Source organism: Heterodontus francisci, chromosome 4 (assembly GCF_036365525.1).
Source record: "Heterodontus francisci isolate sHetFra1 chromosome 4, sHetFra1.hap1, whole genome shotgun sequence".
NCBI classification, from domain to species: Eukaryota; Metazoa; Chordata; class Chondrichthyes; order Heterodontiformes; family Heterodontidae; genus Heterodontus; species Heterodontus francisci.
This window is the reverse complement of record NC_090374.1, coordinates 116488036-116512199: the sequence shown is the minus strand read 5'-3', so window position 1 is coordinate 116512199 and position 24164 is coordinate 116488036. Positions and strand designations below refer to the sequence as shown.

The 24164-nt window shown below is 44.7% G+C and overlaps 1 protein-coding gene across 1 annotated transcript in view; it reads left to right on the top strand.

The window, feature by feature from the left end:
- The window catches only part of LOC137369202 (uncharacterized), a 267684-nt gene that overhangs the window by 217072 nt on the left and 26448 nt on the right, over positions 1-24164 (top strand). The window contains exons 13-14 of the mRNA XM_068030014.1: positions 1326-1453; positions 13720-13836. Coding sequence (XP_067886115.1) covers positions 1326-1453; positions 13720-13836 — 245 coding nt within the window. The remainder of the gene's footprint in view (positions 1-1325; positions 1454-13719; positions 13837-24164) is intronic.

The window sequence follows — 24164 nt, the reverse complement described above, 5'->3', positions numbered from 1 at the left end:
GTCTCTCTGACCTCCTGCGGTCTCTCTTTCACTACTGGGGGATCTACCACCTTTGCCCCCGCCAGATCATTACCTAGGAGCAGGTCAACCCCGTCCACAGGCAAACTAGGGACAATTCTTATGGTCACCGGTCTCGAAACTAGGTCACACTCCAAGTGCACCCGACATAAAGATACAGGCATACATTGCCCCCCAATATCATTTACAAACATTCTGGTATTTACAGCACTCTCAGGGGGAAAGGTCAGGCCTTTTCCCAGTAAAAGGGATCTAGTGACCCCTGTGTCCCTGAGGATTGCTATGGGCTTGCTTGCCCCACTCAAGGGGTATATGGTTAGTCTCCCTTTAGACACAAAATCCTGATAAGCTTCAGGAATCTTATTAAATTTTCCTGCACCAATAGCAATATGTTTCCTGGGCCTTACTACTGCTGCATTTAAAGCCACAGCTTGTTCAGCTGTGCTTTCCATCAGGGTCCTTTCACTTTCACTGAGCGGGTTTGCCCTGATCAACCCTACAGGTTTTCCCTGTAGTTTCCAGCAGTCAGCTCTTAGATGCCCTGCTTTATTACAATGGAAGCACACAGGTCTCCGGGTCTCACTCCTACTTACAGCACCTTCCTTTTTGGCTGCTTTTCTTTCTCTCCCAGGACTGCTTGGGCTTCTATCACCTTCCCACCCTTTGTCCTTTTCAGTTTTGTGGGGGTGACGAGGAAAGGTTCCCTGGGGAACCAACTTGCATATTAGAGCAAACTCATCAGCCAGAACTGCAACTTGCCTTGCTCTATGAACTTTCTGCAAAAGTACGGGGAACAAATCTTTCCCCACTAGCAGGTAAAAAATTAGCTGTGAGTACAGGTGTATTAATTGGCATATTTCCCTGTCATGGCTTCAGCCCTCAATTTTCACTATGCACTTTCCTTGCTTTCACTGGCAAGTTGAGGAAGCCCAGGAAATTTGTGGACCCACCGTTAAACTCAAAGGTGTGCTAATAGTAGTCTAGTTGAACAATTAACATGTCAATTGGCAAAATACCTTTCCTGAGAGGTTGTGCACATGCAGCCTAATGCTGGTTTGAACCCCCACATATGCCCAACCCCACATGTAGATTAATATTCCCCTCCCCCCCAGGTGTCAGGAGCTTATGTTTTTTGTGGATGGAAAGAAAGAGTGGGACTGCATATCTGAAATGCAAAACTGGAAAATTACCCGTTTTGTGGACAGATTGGCACTGAAATGATGCTGGACATGATTTTTTTTTGATTTGATACTAGTCGTCTGTTGGAAAACAGGCCTGAATGGGATGCCATTTTGTTGTTTTTGTAGGTTCATGATCGCGTGGTGCATCACATTGTTAGACAGTGCCCAAAAATGGACCGCCTCACTCTCAGCTCCTGCCCTCAACTGACAGATGTCAGCCTGTTTGAAATAGGGACCTACTTGCCCACAATAAGGTAAGAAACCAAAGAAGAACTATTGATAATCAGTACTTATGGTTCACTGGGACTCTGGTGTGCTGCAGCATAGATGGACAGGACACGGTTTCACATCTTTTAGTTTCCATTTAACATCTTATTGATCTCAACCATAAATAACCAATGTTTGCCCAGAGGAACTGAAGGAAAATCAGAGATAAAACAGAAAGTGCTATGTACTCAACAAGTCTGGCAGCATCTGTGGAGAGAGAAACAGAGTTGTTAGATAGAATTTTTGTTTGCCTGAGGGTAGATCTGCAATTTCCCGCGACCTGCTGGCATGCCGGTTTCCTGTCATGGTCCCACCTCCAGGCCATTTTCAATCTGGGAAGATTGGGGGGTGACGGATACCTGCCTGCAAGCAGCAGGTAGTCCATTAGGCCAATTAAACAGCTATTAAGGCCACTCTCCACACGCTGACTGAAATTTTCCAGTCGGCAAGTAGGCCCCGCCTTGAGGCCGAGACATGGCCGAGAGATGGAGGTGGCCTGCTGGCAGACTGGGGTGGGGGGGGGCATTGCTCCATACTGCTAGGTGACCCTCTCCTCACATCCGCCAGAGCCATAGGGCAACAGCTGTGGCTGTTGGACTTCCTGTGGAAGGATTTCCCCTCTACAACGATGAATTGGAAGCTGTGGCCTTTTTGAAATTAAAAGTTTATAAAAGTTCTTCAGAGGGCACCTCTATCTTGAGGTGTCCTCTCTCTCCTATCCACATCAGGAGTGCCCACTCCGATAGTGGGGATGCTGATGTTTCAGTGCTGCAAGGCGTCCTATTGGCCCTCTAGCCTCTGGAGCCCACCCGCCATCTTTCATTGGACGGTGAGTGCGCACCCTGGCCACTAATTGGCTGGCTTGTTAAAAATCCCGCCGGGCATCAGGCACCAATATGATATCGGCTTGGGACCTGGAAATGCACCCGACATCAGGGACTCGACCCCAGAACGCAAATTCAACCCAACTTTTCAGGTCTGTGACCTTTCATCAGTTGACTTCAGATGAAAGGTCATCAATCTGAAACGTTAACTCTGTTTCTCTATTCACAGATGCTACCAGACCAGCTGACTATTTACAGCTTTTTCTGTTTTTATTTCAGATTTCCAGTACCTGCATTATTTTGCTTTTGTATTAAGGAAAATCAGAAGTTCACTCAATCTGGTCTTGTCTTGATCATGTCGTAGAGGCCAGTATACAAAAGCATTTGTTTTCTATCCTCTTGACTGGGAAAGGTGGATCTACCACATATTCTGGAGGGGAAGAGGGAGTGGGAAAAATATGACTTACAAAAGACTTTGGGCTGAATTTTACCGGCTCCCCGACGTCGGGGTCATGGTGGGGGGCCTGGAAAATGCCTCCAGGAGTGGCACACAACGGGCTTCGAAGCAGGGAAGGCCCCGCCCCATATTACCCATGGCGGTGAGGCCTTGTGGCGATCCCCTCGCCACTCGGCGATGGCACTATCACTTCGATATGTTAATGTATTAAAATTAAGAACTAATTACTTACCTTGTCGCACCAGCTGACCCGCTGCCATATTACAGCTGGTGGCCGGCACTCCCATGCCATCCGATCTCTGACCGGAGATCCGATGCGAGACACTAGTCGGGAGGGGAGAGGAGGTAAGTATTTTCAGTGTGGGGTGGTGGGGGGAAGGGAAGAGGGAAAAAAGATTTCTGCAACTATTTTTAATCGTTTAAAATGCACTGTTTCTTTAAAAATTCAACTGTCATTAAGGGCTGTAAGCCCTTTAAAAATGGCGCTGGTGCCTGCACAATGCCACTGCCAGGGACGGAGCACCCGCCATCTCCACGTCATCAGGGGGAGGGGGCAGTCCGCCCCATCTGTGTAAATGAGTGGCTGCATCTAATATTGCAACGGCTTCGCGGAGTAAAAGCCGTGCGTGCGGGCCACCATCTTAGAAGCTCACCTACATTTTTCTAAATGTGTATTTTGGTATGAAAGGAAATGTACAACAACCGTTCTTCAATTAGGAAACGAAACCCAGGGTTGAATTTTACTACCTTGCCTCTGATCTTGGTGGTGAGTTTCCAAGATGGTGGCCTGAACGCGCAGCGTTTACTCTGCGGAGCTGCCGCAATATTTGACACAGCGGCTCATTTTCAAGGCCAGGGTGGACCGCCACCCCCCCCCCCCAATGATGTGGAGGGGTGGGAGCTCCGTCCCCAGCAACGGCATCCGACGCCACTGCGCAGACGCCGACGCCATTTTTAAAGGGCTTCAAGCCCTTATATGTAATTTGAAGTTTTAAAGTTATATACATGTTAAAGTTAAATTAAAAATTTAATAAAAGATTGAAGCCCCTCTCCCGCCCGCCCCAATGACCGAACAATTTATTAATTGCCCTCTCCCCCCAAACAAACTTACCTTGCAATCCCGACCTTCCCCCCCACAAAGTTAATAAACCTTTCACCTTCAACCCCTTCCCATCATCCCCTCCACCAATCCCAATTGCTTTCCCTGCTGCCCCCACCCCTGACCTGAAAACCTACCTGCTACCCCCTCCCAACCAGTGTGCTGCCTCGGATCTCCGAACGGAGATCCAAAGGCATGGGAGTCCCGGCAACCGGCCGAAATATCACAGCAGGACAGCCGATGGGAGCAGGTAGGCTATTAATTCACTAATTTAAATATTTAAATCGTGCCCCCGTCGCTGAGCGGCAGGAGGCAGTGGAGTTGGCAGCCACAAGGCCTCACTACCGCCGGTAATATGGGGCGTGGCCTTCCTGGCGTCGACGCATTTTCCAGGCCTCCCACCACGACCCCCAATGTTGGGGAGCTGGTAAAATTCGCCCCCCAGTATCTGTTACAGTGGAAGTTCCAATAGGGTTCCAACCTGAAGCTTTATTAATTTTTGTGCTCTGTTACAACAATGTTACAGCAGCTTAACTAACCCAATATATCTACATGCACCCACACACATGTGGAGTGATTTTTAAAAATACTGGTAATTTTTATAAAAAGCATATGCTTTATAATACCTTCAAATTTATAATTCCCCTTCAAAAAGCTTTGGAAATTATTCCAAGTTACTAGCTCATATGAAATTCCTTTGTCCATTTCTAGATGCATTTAAAATAAATAGGTTAATCAAGTATTGGACAAAGAAATGTCAAACAGGTAAGAGTTTGTCAGCTAATATCACCAAATGTAGCTTCTAGATTTATATATGTGTCACTAGATTTTTGTATATTCTTATCCTCTTGTTTGTTTTGACATATGGCAGGGAACTAAATATAAATGATCTAGATTAATATCTTTTTCAATTGTTATGACCAAGGCTGGAGGAGTGCACTGTTAATTCAGTCCCACTTCTCCACAGGTCACAGCATATCAATAAATTTTCCCACTTACCAAAACAGCCATAGAACCATAGAAAAATTACAGCACAGAAGGTGGCCATTCAGCCCGTCGTGTCTGTGCCAGCCGAAAACTAGCTGCCCAATCTAATTCCATCTTCAAGCACCTGGTCCATAGCTTTGCAGGTTATAGCACTTCAGGTGCATGTCCAGGTACATTTTAAAATAATTGAGGGTTTCTGCCTCCACCACCATTCCTGGCAGTGAATTCCAAACACCCACCACCCTCTGGGTGAAAAAGTTTATCCTCATGTCCCCTATAATCCTTCTATCAATCACCTTAAATCTGTGCACCCTGGTAATTGACCTCTCCACTAAGGGAAAGGGTCCTTCCTGTCTACTCTATCTAGGCCGCTCATAATTTGGTACACCTCAATTAAGTCACTCCTCAACCTCCTCTGTTCTAAGGAAAACAACCCTAGCCTATCCAATCTTTCCTCATAGCTGCAACTTTCATGCCCTGGCAACATTCTTGTAAATCTCCACTGTACTCTCTCCAGAGCAACTATGTCCTTTCTGTAATGTGGTGACCAGAACTGTACGCAATTGTGGCCGTTTTATACAGTTCCAGCATTACATCCCTGCTTTTGTATTCTATACCTCGGCCAATAAAGGAAAGCATTCCATATGCCTTCTTCACCACTTTATCTACCTGTCCTGCCACTTTTAGGAACCTGTGGACATGCACTCCTAGGTCTCTCACTTCTTCTACCCCTCTCAATAACCTCCCGTTTATTGTGTATTCCCTCGCTTTATTTGCCTTCCCCAAGTGCATTACCTCACACTTCTCCAGATTGAATTCCATTTGCCACTTTTCCGCCTACTCAACCAAACCATTGATATCATTCCGTAGTCTACAGCCATCCTCTTCACTATCAACTACATGACCAGTTTTTGCGTCATCAGCAAATTTCCCAATCATACCTCCCACATTTAAGTCCAAATCATTAATATATGCTACAAACAACAATACTGAGCCCTGTGGAACACCATTGGAAACTGCTTTCCATTCACAAAAACATCCGTTGACTACTACCCTTTGTTTCCTGTCACTGAGCCAATTTTGGATCCAACCTGCCACATTCCCCTGTATCCCATGGGCTTTCATTTTACTGACCAGTCTGCCATGTGGGACCTTGTCAAATGCCTTACTAAAATCCATATAGACCACCTCCACTGCACTACCCTCATCAATCCTCCTTGTTACTTCCTCAAAGAATTCAATTAAGTCAGTATAACATGACTTTCCCTTAACAAATCCCTGCTGACTATCCCTGATTAATCCCTGCCTTTCTAAGTGGCAGTTTATTCTGTCCCTCAGAATTGATTCGAATAATTTACTCACTACCGAGGTCAGACTGACCGGCCTATAATTATATGGCCTATCCTTCGCACCCTTTTTAAACAATGATATAACGTTCGCAGACCTCCAATCCTCTGGAACCTCACCTGTATCCAGTGAGGATTTGAAGATGATCCTCAGCACATCCGTTATTTCCTCCCTGGCTTCCTTTAACAACCTGGGATGTAATCCATCCGGCCCTGGTGATTTATCCACTTTCAAGGATGTCAGACCCTCCAGTACTTCCTCTCTCATTATGCTAATCATATTGAATATTTCACACTCCTCCTCTTTTACTACAATGTCTGCAACATCCCTCTCCTTTGTGAAGGCAGAGATAAAAAAAACACATTAAGTTCCCTTGTACATCTCTGATAGACCCTACCCTTTCCTTGCTCGTAATATACTGATAAACCATCTTTGGGTTTTCCTTGATTTTACCTGCCAATATTTTTTCATGCCCTCTCTTTGCTTTTCTGATTTCCTTTTTTACTTCACTCCTGCACTTTTTATACTCCTCTAAGCTTTCTAAAGTATTAAGTTTTTTGTGATCGCCATAAGCTTTCTTATACTGCTTCAACATACCCCGTAAGCCTCTAGATAACCAGGTAGCTCTGGATTTGGCCGTACCATCCTTTATCTTTGTGGGGACATGCCTACACTATGCCTGTAGAATCTCACTTTTGAATACCTCTCACTAGTTTGTCACTGATTTTCATTCCAGTAGCTGTGTCCAGTCCACTTTCGCTAGATCGCCTCTCAGTTTTGTAATATTTGCTTTCCCCCAATTTAGAACTTTAACTGCTGTCTTATCTTTGTCCTTTTCCATGATTATGCTAAACCTTACTGTATTATGATCGCTATCTCCAAAATGGTCACCCACTGCTACTTCATCTACTTGCCTAGCTTCATTACTGAAGACTAAATCTAGAATTCCGCCCCCTCTCGTTGGGTTTGTTAAGGGCTGGCTAAAAAAGTTCTCTTGACTGCAGTTCAAGAATTTTGTGCCCTCTGAGCCCTTCACACTGTTTGTATACCAGTTGATATTTGGGTTTTTGAAATCCCCAACTATTATTGCCCTATAGTTTTTACACTCAGAAATTTGCCTACATATTTGTACCTCTATCTCCCTCTCACTATATAGTTGTCTATGGTACACTCCTAGTCGTGTGGCTACCCCTTTTTTTACTTCTGATCTACACCCATATGACCTTATTTGATGATTCATTTAGCATGTCATCCCTCCTCACAGCTGTTTTGATTCCTTAACCAATAATGCTACACCCCCTCTTTTTTTATCCCCCTCTCTATCCCGCCTGAAAACTATATCCAGGGATGTTGAGCTGCCATTCTTGCCCCACTTTAAGCCAAGTTTCCATTATAGCAACAATATTGTGTTGTCATGTGTCTTTCTGTGCCTTCAGCTCATCGGCTTTATTTACTATACTCCTTGCATTTAAATAAATACCTTTAAACACTGCCAAATTCCTGTGCTGCACACTTTTTAACCTTTGCTTCTTCTGTTGTTCAAAGTCACTCGCTAATATTCTGCCTCCCATTCCCTGCCCTGAAATTGTCCATCTGAAACTGCCCTCAGGTTCCCATCCCCCAGCCAAACTAGTTTAAACCATCCCCAACAGCAGTCGCAAACCTTCCTGCAAGGATATTTGTCCCAGTCCTTTTCAGGTGTAGACCGTCCAGTTTGTACAGGTCCCACCTTCCCCAGAACCAGTCCTAATGACCCAGAAATCTGAAGCCCTCCCTCCTGCACCATCTCTCCAGCCACGCATTCATCTGGTGTATTCTCCTATTCCTATACTCACTAGCAGGTGGCCTTGGGAATAGTCCAGAGATTACTACCCTTGAGGTCCTACTTGTTAATCTCTTTCCTAACTCTCTAAACTCAGCCTGCAGGACCGCATCCCTCTTTCTTCCCATATCGTTGGGACCAATGTGGACCATAATGAGCCAATTAGATACTCTATTTGTCCCCAGAATAAAGCACACCAACTAGGTTTCTTTAATCAACAACAAAATTAATCGTTTATTATAAAACCAAGTCTTAACCAACAATGAAGTAAATCTATACACGAACTGAGATATTAAAGCACCTTATTTTTTCCCTAGCCCTCATGCACACGCACATACGTCCAAAAACTGGTTAACCAGAAAAAAAGGAGTTTTGTTTACAGATGGTTCAAAGGGATGAAAGGGATAATAAAAACCTAAACTGTAATGATCTGGAAGGATGTTCTTTGGTTTGGCGAGGTGTCCCAAAGTCGAATAGTTGGATGCCACTCGAAGTCTTTCCAGGCCAGGTTGATGAATAGTCTGTGATGGATAGGCGTTCAAAGAACTTCAACTGTAAAAGGCTTCACATAGGTCTTCCATCAGGGGTGTAGCAACAGGTGTCAGTTCTCCACGTTCAATGCAAAAGTCCTTTTTAAAGATGCAAGGTTTCTGCAAATTGAGGGGTTCTTCAAAAATTCAGGAGGCAACAGTACCACTTCACACAAGCTTTTGCTTATCAAGAGCAAGGATTCTTTACAGAGACATAATATTTGTCTGGTTCTTCTTCTGATCTCCTGGCAGGTCCAAATCCAATTCCAATTGCCTGCTTTTGACCAAACCCACTGGTTTTTAAAGTTCAAAAATGAAACCAAAACCTTCCAGAAACAAGTCACATGCCGAGTCATAAATTCTCTCAACAGAGGGTAGCTCTTAGGTCAAACCTCCTGCTGGTTTCCTTGAAATTATCTGCTTTCTCGTCTTTGTTTACCAGTTCAAATTTTGTTGAACTTTCTTCCAAAAACATCCATTAAAGTTCAGCTATCTCCAGATGTCTAATGTCTACTGAAATCCTTTTCAGTTTTTTAAAAATATAGATTCCCAAGTTTTAATACAACAAATGGAATCCTCATAACACGATTTTGCAATATTAAAATTTCTATTTTAAACAAATTGACTTCATGTAAATTGTTGACTTTATGTAAATCGACTTAGAGGCCTGGAATTTCCAGGAGCTGCTCCCACTCCACATGTATAAGTGGCACTTCTGTCACACTTCCAGTGAAGTTATGACGACATTGTGGGAGCAGCTTCGAGGAAATTCCAGGCCAATGATTCTGTTTACATAAAGTCAACAAGTTTGAAATTGTGTAACTCTCAGAATGACTGTGCACACATACCTGCTGCTGAAAATGACATAAGATAAAGTTATGTACACACAATGTGGGTGCCATGGAAACAAATGTGAATATAGTTTAAACTAAACCTAACAATAAACCATAAAACACCCTCAAGGAACTTGATGAAAAATCCCAAGTAACTTGCACACCCAGAATTTATGCTGAATATAAGAATTGTTATTTAATTTTTCCTAAAGCAACATTTTCCAAGCATCCAGCAGGGGTGCAGAGTGTTATTGATGATAGGCATTGATTGTCTGACATCAAGTGCTTGAAACATGTTGCACCAAATTTTACAGGGCACTATTTGGAGGAAGAAGATGTAGTTGCAACAATATCTCCTCTTTTGGCTTGGTGCCCATTTATTTTGAATATGCCTCTGTAAAGTACTTTTGGATGGTTTTTCATTTAAAGGCAATACTTAAATGCAAATTGTAGCAATACAATCCGAGTTAAAGGATGCAATTTCTTTCAAATTAGATCCCGTGCGGAATCTTGTAGCTTTAGGGGAAACTTTACCTACTTTGTGTGCCTTGTGCATATAAAATGGGTATATCAGGGATCCTGGGCCTGGGCTGTTCAAAAATGTTTCTTAAAACAATGTGAATGTTGCACAAATGTGTGGGAGAGTGAATGGTTAGCTCTTAAAGAACCAGCCTATCTTTTAAGTTATATATTGCAATCATGGCTTCTTAGCCACCCGAGAATCAGCTGAGGAGCTCAGCCTGGATGCCTCGGAATCTGTTTGATGATCCTAGGCTGCCACTGCCATCATCAAGGCAAACTTACCATACAGCTTATGTGCATTGAAAGATTATGTTTAAAGGACAACGGTTTAAACAGTGGGCTGAATTTTATTGGGGTGCTGTGCACCATGGCGGCGCCCTTTGAACTCGGTGATTAATATCGCGGGAGCTCATTTCCGTAGAAGCTGTGCGCGGCCCCCCCCCCCCCAATATTACGTTGGGAGAGGCGGGACATTAGGCACAGCGAGAGTTTTAACAGTAATGCAGCAGGTGCTGGGGCCCTATTTTAAGCGCCCCAGCACCTGCTTCCTGACAGCTGTCAAGGAATACTTACCTGATTGCTGAAGAGTGGGGCTGCTGTCAATCTGGTAGCAAAGCAGAAAATGCTGCAGAAATCTAGCAGGTCAGGCAGCATCTGTGGGGAGAGAAGCAGAGTTAACTTGTCCAAGTTCACAGACCCTAGCACTTTCCTCTTTGCCACCACATACTTACTTTGCTGTGTCCCAGTGTCCTGTGAAGTTGTGATCCTCTTCTCCCACTCAAGTGTAACATTCCTTCTTGTAGGCGTGCCGCACCTGGGTGAATAATCGTACATTTGCACATTCCAGGACGTGAGACTTAAATAGACCATAAAAGGTATTACAGAGGTTTACAGAAAACACACTGAAACAAATAGGAATGCATGGGTGTTACAGCAATGTAAATATGTCTTTCACTAAATGTTCCTCACCAACATGTGTGTCCTTTTCTCTGTGTGAATGGTGTGTGCCAGCATATAGCGTCAATGTCACATCCCTTTGCACCGTTGGCCCTTCAGGAGAGCCAAATTATGCAATAACATCATTGCCATGCCACCATTTCTCATGAGCATTTCCACAGATGCAGTGATATGGACATTGGCTCAGTCAGCTGCTGCCTCCAATGGTTTACACAGGGATGCTGCAGATGTGGACTGGTGCACAGCAGGTGAACGAGGGTGATGTGTTGCTTGCAGAGCTCATGTTGGTTCCTATGGTACAGAGAGCCTTTGCCTGATAAGCCACTTCCGTACATCCCTAGCCTTGCGTGCAGAGCCTGGGTGCCATCTGCCCTCCCATGCGTCTTTCATGTTGTAGGTCCTCAGCGTCCTCATAGTCCGAGGAGGAATCCTGTTGACATCTCTCCTCATCATGCCAGGTCTGGCCCCTATTGGGTGCATAGTTGTGCAGAGCAGCAAAGAAAGGAGCTGGCCTTTTCAGCCCATAGTACAGGGCATCACCCTATCCATACAGGCATTGGAGGCGCTCTTTCAGCATGCCGATCTCCTGCTCAATGGTGGCTCTTGTAGCTCAGTGGCTGGTGTTATATCTCTCCTCTGCAGCAGTGGTGGGGTCTCTCACTGGTGTTGGGAGCCATGTCTGCAAAGGATAGCCCTTATCTCCAAGAAGCCACCCCTCTATCTGAGCCAGTTCAGTGAACAGCGGAGGCAGCCAGGACTGGCACAAGACACAGGTGTCATGGCAGCTGCCTGAGAAGCGGTCACACATTCGCAGCAAGCATCTGCAGTGATCACATACCAGCTTCACCGACATTGAGAGGTCTCCTTTAATGTGATGTCTGTAAGTGGTAGCCTGGCAGGAGGCCTGACATGAGTGCAGTCTATGAACATTACAACCTATGGTTCTCTGGCAATGGTGTCAGAACCAATGTCCCTCTGGGCCTGGCTGTGAGAGTCTGTCCTGAAGTGAACATACTCACTGGCCTTCCGGTGCAGGGCATTGGCGACCTCCCTGATGCAGCAGTGCACTGATGACTGTGTGACCCCACAGTCATATCCTAAAAAGGTGTAGAGGCGTCAGGCTTGAGAACGGCTGCCACGATGAGGAACAAAGCCATGGGATGTCCACCGGAGCCCATGGGCTGCAAGTCATCCTTGAGCAGGGCACAGAGAAGTGTCAGCACCCTCTCTAAATGCGCAATCGCCTCTCACACTGGTGTTCTGACATCCGGTGGCATGTCATGTGGGGCCTGTAGATGCACGGCAAACATAATGGCAAGCTCCCCTTGCGGGCTGCTGCTCATGACCAGGGGTCTCTACGTGGATCACACCTGCCTATTGATATTGCTTCTGGCGCATACCGATCCTCACAAGCAGAAGATCACACAATGTGGGATGAGCCATATCTATTTCCATGTGATAAATAAAGTTGAACCCTTCATGTATTTGAAGGTTCCTAAGAGGGCAGGGATTGGTGTTGGTGGGTACATCAGCTGCTTTCCTGGATCAACTATGTGGCATGCCATGGCATTGCCCAACTTGGCCAACACTCAGAGTGGCACAGCATGACCACATCAAAATCCTACCAGCTGTATCGATTGCTCCCACCATCCATACAGCCTTAATACTCCTGCCCTTTCTGCACCCTCCCCACACATAGGGTGCCTGGTGTATCATTGCTCCCTCACAAACACGAACACAGAGCATATACTATTAACGGAGGGATGATACACAGTACCTCCCTTCATGCCAGCAGAGCTTTCCCACCAGTAATCCCAGACCCCTTCCATTTATGAATGCAGAGTGAGACCCCTGTAATGCTCCCCCTCCCTCCTCCCTTTTGGTATGCAGAATGAGACCCCTGAAAAGAAACTTACCTTTTGCCGCGTAACCTTCTGCGTCTGTGGACCCGCCGGCCTTTCCAATCGTGAACGGGACGGCACATGACAGCCGCCCATTTATTGAAAAATCCAGAAGTATCAGTGGAGAGGCATGCATAATAAGAAAAGGTAAGTACTGTTTACAATATAATTGTGGTGCCTCCGCCATGCGGCGGTGGGGGGCCACATCGAGGCCCCGCTGCTGCCGGTAATATGCGGCGGGCCCTTCTTGACGTCGCGGCATGAGGCAGGCCTCTCCCCACAGCATTTTACCGGCCCACGCACCGCGGCCCACAGCGTTGAGGGGCCAGTAAAGCTCAGCCCAGTACCTCATAGAGTGTGTGGCAAACTCAGGGTTTGTATGGCCTCACAAAAAATGTGAGCAAAGTTGAAGAGTACAGCTGTCTGCACCATCCTTTTGATACCAACAGCAGTTTTCTTCATTTGCAGCCAGATACAAGGGACTTAAATTACTTAATTGGCTCCCCAAACAAGTGTCCTACAGGGCAAACTCTCTGGAATTGCTTTTATATGTCAGTAGACTATTTAAATTAGAAGAAGGGAGTCCCATTGGAAAATTCAATACAGCTTTAGCTCCAGTGCCACCTTAACACAAACATTGTCATTTTTATGTTTTATATCACTCATTTACCTTTAATTTTAATTTATAGTTGCAAGGGCTTGTTAGTAAAGGCATAGTAATAATAATGCAAGGAAATAGGTGTTAGGAATAATTGATGTCACAAATCCATAAATGTTGTCGATCAAGGAGAGAATGATTTTTGCACTTTGAAGTCTGAAATCTGACTAAAAAGGAAAAGGAAAAGCTCCGGCTGCCTTAGGTAAAAATCAATATATATTTTGTGAGATAAAATACCCTGTGAAACTGTGTGCTCACTCCACTGTATATATTCAGTTTCATCTCCCTCAAAAGTTCTTTTGCTTCCTGTCAACAGGCACCTTGATGTCAGTGGCTGCAAGAAAGTGACAGATACAGGTGTGCAGGCTTTAGCCATGAGTTGCCACAAACTACAATATCTTGACCTCAGCTCCACAGCAACTAGCAAAATGGGGTAAGTGCTCACTAGGTCATGATCAGACTGTTGCTGTGTATTATATATTTTTCCCTCTGTTTTCCTTATCAATTTAAATACAGTGGCTGGGAAATTACAGTGTGAAAGCATACAAAAGCTTAGCGCATTCATATGAAATTCCCATGTTTGCTATTTTAACAAAAGCATTAGCCTGTTCATTTTAAATGGGTTAATATTTGCATTAAAATAGGAAATAAATACATTTCATACAACACATGTGTACCATAATATTGAGAAGCACAATTTGCAGGCTAGTGAGAGCATTACAAGAGAAGTATAGTAATATGAAACTATGAGGACAATTTTATCCAGGGTTATGGTGTATCACACTTGTAATATTCACACTGCAGATTTATTAGTTTGGACATCAGAGGACAGACTTGTCCATAATTGCACAGGGTACTGTATGTAGAACAGAATTAGGCAGGAAGGATCACACATGTAATGCTGTCTACCTGATTTTCATATAGGTTATCTTTCATTCCCAAGCACTATCTGCCTTCATCATTGCAGGTATTACCAAAAATAATTTGCTGTTTAGAAGCAGGAACTTCCAATGCAAATATGCTTTATAATCCTTTAATACCAGGTACTGGAGAGCACTAAGACTTTGTCCTTTGATGCTTATCAATGTTGGGTTTGTCTACTGGGTGGACCAGTACATCATGGGGATTGAGGAAGCATTATTATTAAACAAAAGCCCTTATGTCAGATATGCCTGCAAGCAATTTAGTAGGACAGAGATTTCCCTGTTTCTCCAATTGAAGAAGTGAAGCACCGAACAGGTTCTCTTCAGGATTGAATGCTGCAGAACCCCCGGGGAACAAACATAGCAGCAATCATCAACCAACATAACTGCCATATTCAACATACCACATCTTTGCATGCATTCAGCCTACAGTAATCATCCACCACTATTGTTTCATGTGCATGTCATCACACCCACTGTGTGTTGCATGCTGACGCCTGGATTTCATTATATATCATGATGACAGTTGCAGCCTCTCACTTCATCTGGGTCTTCCCTGATTTGTTTGCCTCAATACCAAACTAGCTATTAAACAATCACAGCAACTCAGTGTTAAGGACAGGTGGTAAGGGGTGTGGGTGGTTCCCACTATTTACCTTCCAACTGATCACAATCGTGTTTTGTTTAAAATGATGAGTTAGTCCTTGAATGTTTTTTAGGGTCAAACAAACAGACAAATTACAGGATTTATCATAGGTTAAAAAAACTATTTATTTTTACACTATTCCCAAAATGGTTGCAACCTCACTCACACACATTCATTCACACATGCATACAAAGAATAGATAGAGAGGAAAAGGGTAAGTGGTTTAAAGTGAGGTAGGTATTCGTGGCTTATGGTAAACCTGTTGAATCTTCTAAGGAAGATTGTCTCTTTTGAAGGTGCAGGCATGGGTGTTTGTAGTCTTGAACTTGTTGAAGTGTTGTAGATTCCTGGTGATTAAAACTTCAGCTGGAGGTGGTGGTCACTTTCAGTTCTCTGTTGCAGCAGGTTGAAGTGTAGAATTAGCAGCAAGGCTTCTTCCTTGTTTTGGCTGGATCTCTTTCTACAGCCTTTCGCTGGAATGCTTTCTGTGATGTTGTTGTGATCTCCCCTCTCTTTCTAGAGGGCTACCTTTAAAGGTCAAAATCCATCACATTAGTGTTTCGGTTTGTTGACACATGACCTTCTCCTCTGGTGTGACCACACAATGGACCAGGATGTGGAATCCATGGTTATCTATTGATGTATGGATGGATATCATTCTGTTATGATGTGGCTACTTCACACCTTCTTTGTCTCGGAAGAAACCCATTCAATTCAGGAATATCTCTTGATGGTTTCAGGATGAGTGTAGTTGACACCTCTTAATCTGGAATGTATCCTTTTGTACTTTCGAGATAGTGAGGCACTTTTTGAATACAGAGGCCAGGTCATCTGATCTTTGGCGGTCATCTTTGCAGCATATTGTCCAATTTTTAAAAGGAAAAGGCAATTTCAAAGAGTCCGCATTGAATAAAGTTTGTGTCTTAAAAGTTAGGAATGTGATGTGTCTTTACTGTGCAGAACATCAGGAAGCCAATTTTTATCTTGCTACTGCCCCATTGGGCCTGTAAACAGAATCACTGCTGGAGGTTCACCCATAGCGATATTTGGCCTCTTCACACTTTCAGTGGCCGATCCCCTAACAGGAAAATATTGGGGACTTTATAAATCATAGAAAGTTTACAGCACAGAAGGAGGCCATTCGTCCCAATGTGTCTGTGTCAGCTCTCTGTCAGAGCAACTTACCTAGCCCCACTCCCTCACCTTTTCTCCAAAGCCCGGAAAATTTTTTCTCCTCAGATAATTATCCTGTTCTCTTTTGAAGGTCTCGATTGAATCTCCCTCCACCACACTCTCAGGCAGTGCATTCCAGATCCTAACCACTCACTGCATGAAAAGATTTTCCTCATATCACTGTTGCTTCTTTTGCCAGTCACCTTAAATTGCTGTCTTCTGGTTCTGGATCCTTCAGCCAATGGGAACAGGCTCTCCCTTTCTACTCCTTCCAGACCCCTCATGATTTTGAACACCTCTATTAAATCTTCTCTTTTCCAAGGAGAGCAGACCCAGTTTCTCCAATCTATCCATGAAACTGAACATCCCTGAAACCATTCTCATGAATCTTTTCTGCACCCTCCCTAATGCCTTAACATCCTTCCAAAAGTGTGGTGCCCAGAAATGGGCACAATACTCCAGTTGAGGCTGAACCAGTGATTTATACAAGTTAATCCCTTTCTTGTTTTTGTACTTTAGGCCCTTATTTATAAAGCCCAGGATCCCATATGCTTTATTAACTGCTTTTTCAACCTGCCCTGCAACCTTCAATGATTTGTGCACTGGTCCCTCTGCTCCTGCACTCCTTTTAGAATTGTACCCTTTAAGTTATATTGCCTCTTCTCGTTCTTCCTACCAAACTGAATCACTTCACACTTTTCTGAATTAAATTTCATCTACCGCATCTCCGCCCATTTCACTAGCCTGTCAATGTCCTTTTGAAGTTTATCACTTTCCACATTTTGTGTCATCTGCAAATTTTGAAACTGTGCCCGGTACACCAAAGTCTAGGTCATTAATATATATCAAGAAAAGTAGGGGTCCCAAAACGATTCTGGGTACTGCCTGTGTGGAGTTTGCAAGTTCTCCCTGTGTCTGCGTGGGTTTTCTCCGGGTGCTCCGGTTTCCTCCCACAAGCCAAAAGACTTGCAGGTTGATAGGTAAATTGGCCATTATAAATTGTCACTAGTATAGGTAGGTGGTAGGGAAATATAGGGACAGGTGGCGATGTTTGGAAGGAATGTGGGATTAGTGTAGGATTAGTATAAAATGGGTGGTTGATGGTCGGCACAGACTCGGTGGGCCGAAGGGCCTGTTTCAGTGCTGTCTCTCTAATCTAAAACTGATCCCTAGGGAATCCCACTATATACCTTTCTCCAGTCCAAAAAACAACCATTCACCACTACTCTCTGTTTCCTGTCACTCAACCAATTTCGTATTCATGCTGCTACTGTCCTGTTTATTCCATGGGCCCTCATTTAGCTGCCAAAACTGCTATGTGACACTTTATCAAATGTCTTTTGGAAGTCCATGTACATCATTTCAACTGCATTACCCTCATCAACCCTCTCTGTTACCTCATCAAAAAACTCAAGCAAGTTAGTTAACTCAATTTTCCCATAACAAATCCATGCCAGATTTCCTTAATTAATTCACATTTGTCCAAGTGACTATTAATTCTGTCCTGAATTATTGTTTCTAAAAGTTTCCCCACTGCCAAGGTTAAACTGACTGGCCTCTAGTTGCTGGGCCTGTCCTTACACCCTTTTTTGAACAAGGGTGTAACATCTGCAATTCTCCAGTCCTCTGGCACATCCCTTGTATCCAAGGAGGATTGGAAGATTTTGGCCAGTGTCTCTGCAATTTCCACCCTTACTTCCCTAAGTGTCCTTGGATGCATCTTATCCAATCCGGGTGACTTATCAACTTTAATTACTGACAGCCTATCTAATGCCTCCTCTTTATGAATTATTAGCTCATCCTATGTCTCAACTATGTCCTCTTTCACCATGACTTGGGCAGCATCTTCTTCCTTGCAATGTACTCATCAAGTACCTCAGCCATGCCCTCTACCTCCATGCATAAATCCCATTTTAGGTCTCTACTCAGTCTCACTCTTCCTTTTACCACCTTTTTATTATTTATGTGCATATTGACGACTTTTAGATACTTTTTATGTTAGCCATGAGTCTCTTCTCATACTCTCTCTTTGCTTCTCTTCTTCATTTTTTCACTTCCCTCTGAGCTTCTATATTCAGCCTGGTTCTCAATTGTATTATCCACCTGACATCTGTCATATGCACCTTTTTGCTGCTTCATTTTACTCTCTATCTCTTCCATCAAACAGGGAGCTCTGGACCTGTTTGCCCAACCTTTCCGTGGCAATGTACTTTGACTGTATCCGAGCTATCTCCTCCTTAAAAGCAGCCCATTGTTCAGTTGCAGTTTTGCCTTCCAATCTTTTATTTCAATTTACATGGGCCAGATCTGTTCTCACTCTATTGAAGTTGGGCTTCCTCAATTAATTATCTTTATTCTGAATTGCTTCTTGTCCTTTCCCATAGCAAGCCTAAATCTTATGACGTTATGGTCACTGTCCCCTAAATGTTCTTCAACTATCACTTGATTCACTTGACCCACCTCATTCCTCAGAACCAGATCCAGCAATGCCTTGTTGGACTGGAAGCGTACCAATATAGAAAATTCTTCTGAACATACTCTAGAAACTCTTGGCCATCTCTGCCTTTTACACTATGTCAGGCAAACCACCACCCCGCCTCCCCCCCCCACCCCCCGTCACCTGCCAAGACTGAGGAACACATTATTTCGCCACATGAACAGTAAAACTTAAAATTGCAAGCCCTGACTGGAAAGACATTTGCATAGTAACAGACAGTGTTGGAACAATGGGGACCCAGTCGTTGCTTCCCAATATACAAAAGTAGTGGTCGGACCAGTTTTGGTCACATGACTAACTGGCTGTTGGAGAGATTTGAACTGAGTTTGAAGTCAGAAAGCTCCTGGCTCCTGGTCTGAGAACATCTCTCTCCTGTCTGCTCTCATCTCACTCTCAACAGCTTCGGAAACCATTGAAGACACGTAAACTCAAAGAGAGAAAAGTCTCCTACGTGAACAAGGTTTAAGAAGAATACTGGGCCCCAACAAAAAGTAAGAGCTGTCTATTCACCAAGGAGAAGGACTTGGTGGATGATGAGCCGAGGGAAGGCAGTGTAGATAGTCTCAGTCATCTCATTATCAAAAAGGAGGAGGTGTTGGGTGTCTTGCAAAGCATTAAGGTAGATAAGTCCCCAGGGCCTGATGGGATCTATCCCAGAATACTGAGGGAGGCAAGGGAAGAAATTGCTGGGGCCTTGACAGAAATCTTTGCATCCTTATTGGCTACAGGTGAGGTCCCAGAGGACTGGAGAATAGCCAATGTTGTTCCTTTGTTTAAGAAGGGTAGCAAGGATAATCCAGGAAATTATAGGCCGGTGAGCCTTACGTCAGTGGGAGGGAAATTATTAGAGAGGATTCTTCGGGACAGGATTTACTCCCATTTGGAAACAAATGGACTTATTAGCGAGAGGCAGCATGGTTTTGTGAAGGGGAGGTCGTGTCTCGCTAATTTGATTGAGTTTTTTGAGGAAGTGACAAAGATGATTGATGAAGGAAGGGCAGTGGATGTTATCTATATGGACTTCAGTAAAGCCTTTGACAAGGTCCCTCATGGCAGACTGATACAAAAGGTGAAGTCACATGGAATCAGAGGGGCGCTGGCAAGATGGATACAGAACTGACTCGGTCATAGAAGACAGAGGGTAGCAGTGGAAGGGTGCTTTTCTGAATGGAGGGATGTGACTAGTGGTGTCCCACAGGGATCAGTGCTGGGACCTTTGCTGTTTGTAGTATATATAAATGATTTGGAGGAAAATATAGCTGGTCTGATTAGTATGTTTACGGACGTCACAAAGGTTGGTGGAGTTGCGGACAGTGATGAGGATTGTCAGAGGATACAGCAGGATATAGATCGGTTGGAGACGGGCGGAGAAATGGCAAATGGAGTTTAATTCGGACAAATGTGAGGTAATGCATTTTGGAAGGTCTAATGCAGGTGGGAAGTATACAGTAAATGGCAGAACCCTTAGGAGTATTGACAGGCAGAGAGATCTGGGCGTACAGGTCCACAGGTCACTGAAAGTGGCAATGCAGGTGGATAAGGTAGTCAAGAAGGCATACGGCATGCTTGCCTTCATCAGTCGGGGCAAAGAGTATAAAAATAGGCAAGTCATGCTGCAGCTGTACAGAACTTTAGTTAGGCCACACTTAGAATATTGCGTGCAATTCTGGTCGCCACACTACCAGAAGGACGTGGAGGCTTTGGAGAGGGTACAGAAGAGGTTTACCAGGATGTTGCCTGGTCTGGAGGGCATTAGCTTTGAGGAGAGGTTGGATAAACTCGGATTGTTTTCACTGGAACGACGGAGGTGGAGGGGCGACATGATAGAGGTTTACAAAGTTATAAGCAGCATGGACAGAGTGGATAGTCAGAAGCTTTTTCCCAGGGTGGAAGAGTCAGTTACTAGGGGACATAGGTTTAAGGGGCGAGGGGCAAAGTTTAGAGGGGATGTGCGAGGCAAGTTCTTTACACAGAGGGTGGTGAGTGCCTGGAACTTGTTGCCGGGGGAGGTGGTGGAAGCAGGTCCCATAGAGACGTTTAAGAGGCATCTTGACAAATACATGAATAGGATGGGAATAGAGGGATACGGAACCCGGAAGTGCAGAAGGTGTTAGTTTAGGCAGGCTTGGAGGGCCGAATGGCCTGTTCCTGTGCTGTACTGTTCTTTGTTCTTTGTACATTCACAGACTCTACAGCGAGCTGAAAACACAGAAACAGTAACAAGAAACCCCCTTTAGATACTGCCTCAAACCTCTCTACTATATTTTTCTTCTGCTCTTTTCTGTCCCTATTTGCATGTGTGTATAATGTGTGAATGCTAGCGTTGGTGCGTCATATATCCGAAGGCGTTAACCGTATCAAAGTTTAAGTTTAAGATTTAATAAATCTCACTTTTCTTCTTTAAACCTAAAGAAAACCTGATGTGTTCATTTCTTTGCCTTATAATTGGAAAGTTGTGAACAAGGATTCACAAAGGGGAGTTCAAAACACAGTGTGTTTAAAATAAAACCCTGTTACAATAAAACTGGGTGAAGACAGTAATAGACCCTAGACATCTTTCACACCTGGTCGTAACAACTATTATTATCCCAGTCTATATTTGGATAATTAAAGTCGCCCATTATAACAACTCTATAATTCTTGTATCTCCCTGTAATTTCCTTGCAAATGTATGCAAATTGGGTCAACTGGTGATATCAATGCCATTTTCATGTCAATCAGCACTGTCGTCGATACTTCCTCAACCTCCCACAAATTCTGAGCAGTAGTACAGGCTGGGATGTGACATTTACAATATTTTGGATGCTCACCATCTACATTGCAAATTTTTAACAGTACTTCATTGGCTGTAAAGTGCTTTGGGAGCTCTGAGGTCATAAAAGTCACTTCATCAGTGCTGGTCTTTCTTTTTTTCCTGTTTTAGAACACTGCAAAGGTTTGGGAGACATTCTGCTGGTAGTTTAGAGTGGTTTTTGGCTATTTAGATGATCTTAATGTATTTGAAGTAGCAGTATAACTTTCTAAAATCTTACAAAAGCAAAATACTGCGGATGCAGGAAATCCCAACATTTCTGTTTTTATTTCTAAAATCTTAAGTGGCTTCTGGCAGCACACTGTCTTTATTTGGGCATCTTTCGGGAAATTCCACTCTGGCAAGAGGAAGAGGAGCAACAGGAGGAAGGATCAAATAGAACTGTAGCTACAAGATGTCCAGATAAAAGGAGATGCACTCACAGGAATCCTTACCCGACTGACAGAGTGTATAGGCCCAGGAGGATATACCTCCACTTACCTGAGGAGCAGTTTATAAGGAGGATTGGCTTCTGTCGGGAGGCTGTTGCAGAGTTGTGCTAAATAAAGAAAAAGGCATACACTAAGCACATAAAGAATAAAAGGAAAGCATCACAAAAAGTAATACAAAAAGGTTAGGATAGAAGTCATAAAGAAAAACAATTTGGAAGACAGAGGGACTCCAAAATGAAATTATTAAAGAATATAAAAAGAAATAGTAAAGTATTCTACGACACATAAATAACAAAAGAAACGTTAAGTAGGGACAGGGCACTGTCCTAAATGTCCAGCTGGTCTGTGACAGCAACAAGCTTTTCTTGCAAGGGGTGCCACAAGGCATCCAACACCTGCCATGATTCCTTCATGCTCAGGCAATCACAGAGCAACCCAAAGACTACAGTTTAGATGCCTTGCTTAAAAGTGCTTGTTAATTTGAAGCCATCCTTAAGGGCAGGCAGAGCCTAAAAGCCCTGTGCACTTTGTTTACTATTGGCTCTTCATTAGACCTGAGAGACTCCATGGATGGCTGTTAGGGTTCAAGGATATTCCCTGAAGATTTGATTACTGACACCATGTGAGACCCTGCAAAGGTGGCACAGAGGCACTAAACTGGTGCCATCTCATCAGCAGGATCACCATCGAGAAGGCCATTTGGCTTCTGGAGATGAAATTCCGGTGCCTTGACCATTCAGGAGGCATCCTCCATTACCCTCCCTCAAGGGTCTCTCATACTATGGTTGTCTGCTGTGCTGTCCATAACATGACCCTCCATAGATATGTGGACCTTGAAGAGAGAGAATCAGTGGAGCAGCACATTTCCTCGGAGGAAGAGGAGTAAGAGGCATTGGAGGATGGTGCCCATGCTTTGCAAGGGCTTCTACAGTACCGGATCAGAGGTCAAGGCAATGAGCATGATGACAGGGAAACTTGAGCAGCTCTTATCCAGGATGTCCCAGAGGCTATTCAACCATTTTGGCCATTCAGAGATGAACTTGGAATAGCTCATGGTGTCATCTTTAAAGGCAAATAAGTACTTGTTCCAAAATCTCTCAGTCAGGACGGGCTAGATTTTACCTTAGGCGGACGGGACTTCGCCACCGATGTAAAAGTCGGTGGTGAACCTGCTTCCGCCTGGCCCGGGGATCTGAGCCGCATTTTACGGGTCTCCGCGCTTTAATTGTCCCGAGGCGGGACTTCCATCTGCTTGAAGTAGGAGGTCCCGCCTCAGTGAGCTGCTGGCCAATCAGCAGGTCGGCAGCTCTTAGTCCCAGCAGCGCCACCGATAGCGGTAGCCACTGCTGGGACTGCAGTTCAGCCGACGCCATGGAGCCAGGACTTCAGGTAAGTTGGGCTTGCCTCGCCAGGGGGTGATTGGTCATGCCACCGAGGCAAGGGTAGTCATTTTGGGGGTGGGGGGGGGGTATGTCTTGGGTCCTGGGAGTGGGTTGGGAGGCGGGGGCGGCTTTCAATCGGGTACCCTGTGCCCGACTGCCATGGCACCCCCCGCCTCCCAGCGCATGGAAAGGCCAGCAGCTATTGCTGGGTGTCCTTTCACGTCCTCAGCAGGCCCGCTTGCCATGGGTAAAATACCCGTGGAGGTGGGCGAGGGCCCTTGAGTGGCCATTAAGTGGCCACTTAAGGGTCTTGATTGGCCTCAGGTGGGCGGGCCGTTTTCCACCCCCTGCCTGACCGCTGTAAAGTTGCCGGAGGCTTGAGCGGGGTGGGAAGGCCTCCCGGAGCCTCCCGCTCAATTTTACGCCACCCCCATGCCACCATCCGACCCGCTGGGGCGGCGTAAAATTCAGTCCGACATCTTGCAACAGTTGTATCAAGCACACATGGGATTCATCCGCACAAGACGGTTGGCCAGAGAAACTGTTTATTGGCTGGGGATACACCATGACATTAAACAGCCGTGAAGAACTGTGAAACATTTGAAGCTCACATCCCCAGTCTTCAGAGAGAACCTCTGTTACCCCGTGAAGTTCCTGCACATTCATGGACCAGAACTGCAACTGCTCTCTTCAGTATCCATGGAGAGGATTTCATAGTCATGACTGATAATATCTCCAAATTCCCCATCATTCATTGGTTGCATGACATATCAAGCACGACCATTACGGACTCTTTAAGTTCGATTTTCAGTCTCCTTTGGGGCACCACAGGAACTCGTCTCTGACAACGGACCCCAGTACACAGGAAAATGATTTAAGACCGGGAGCTGTAAATAG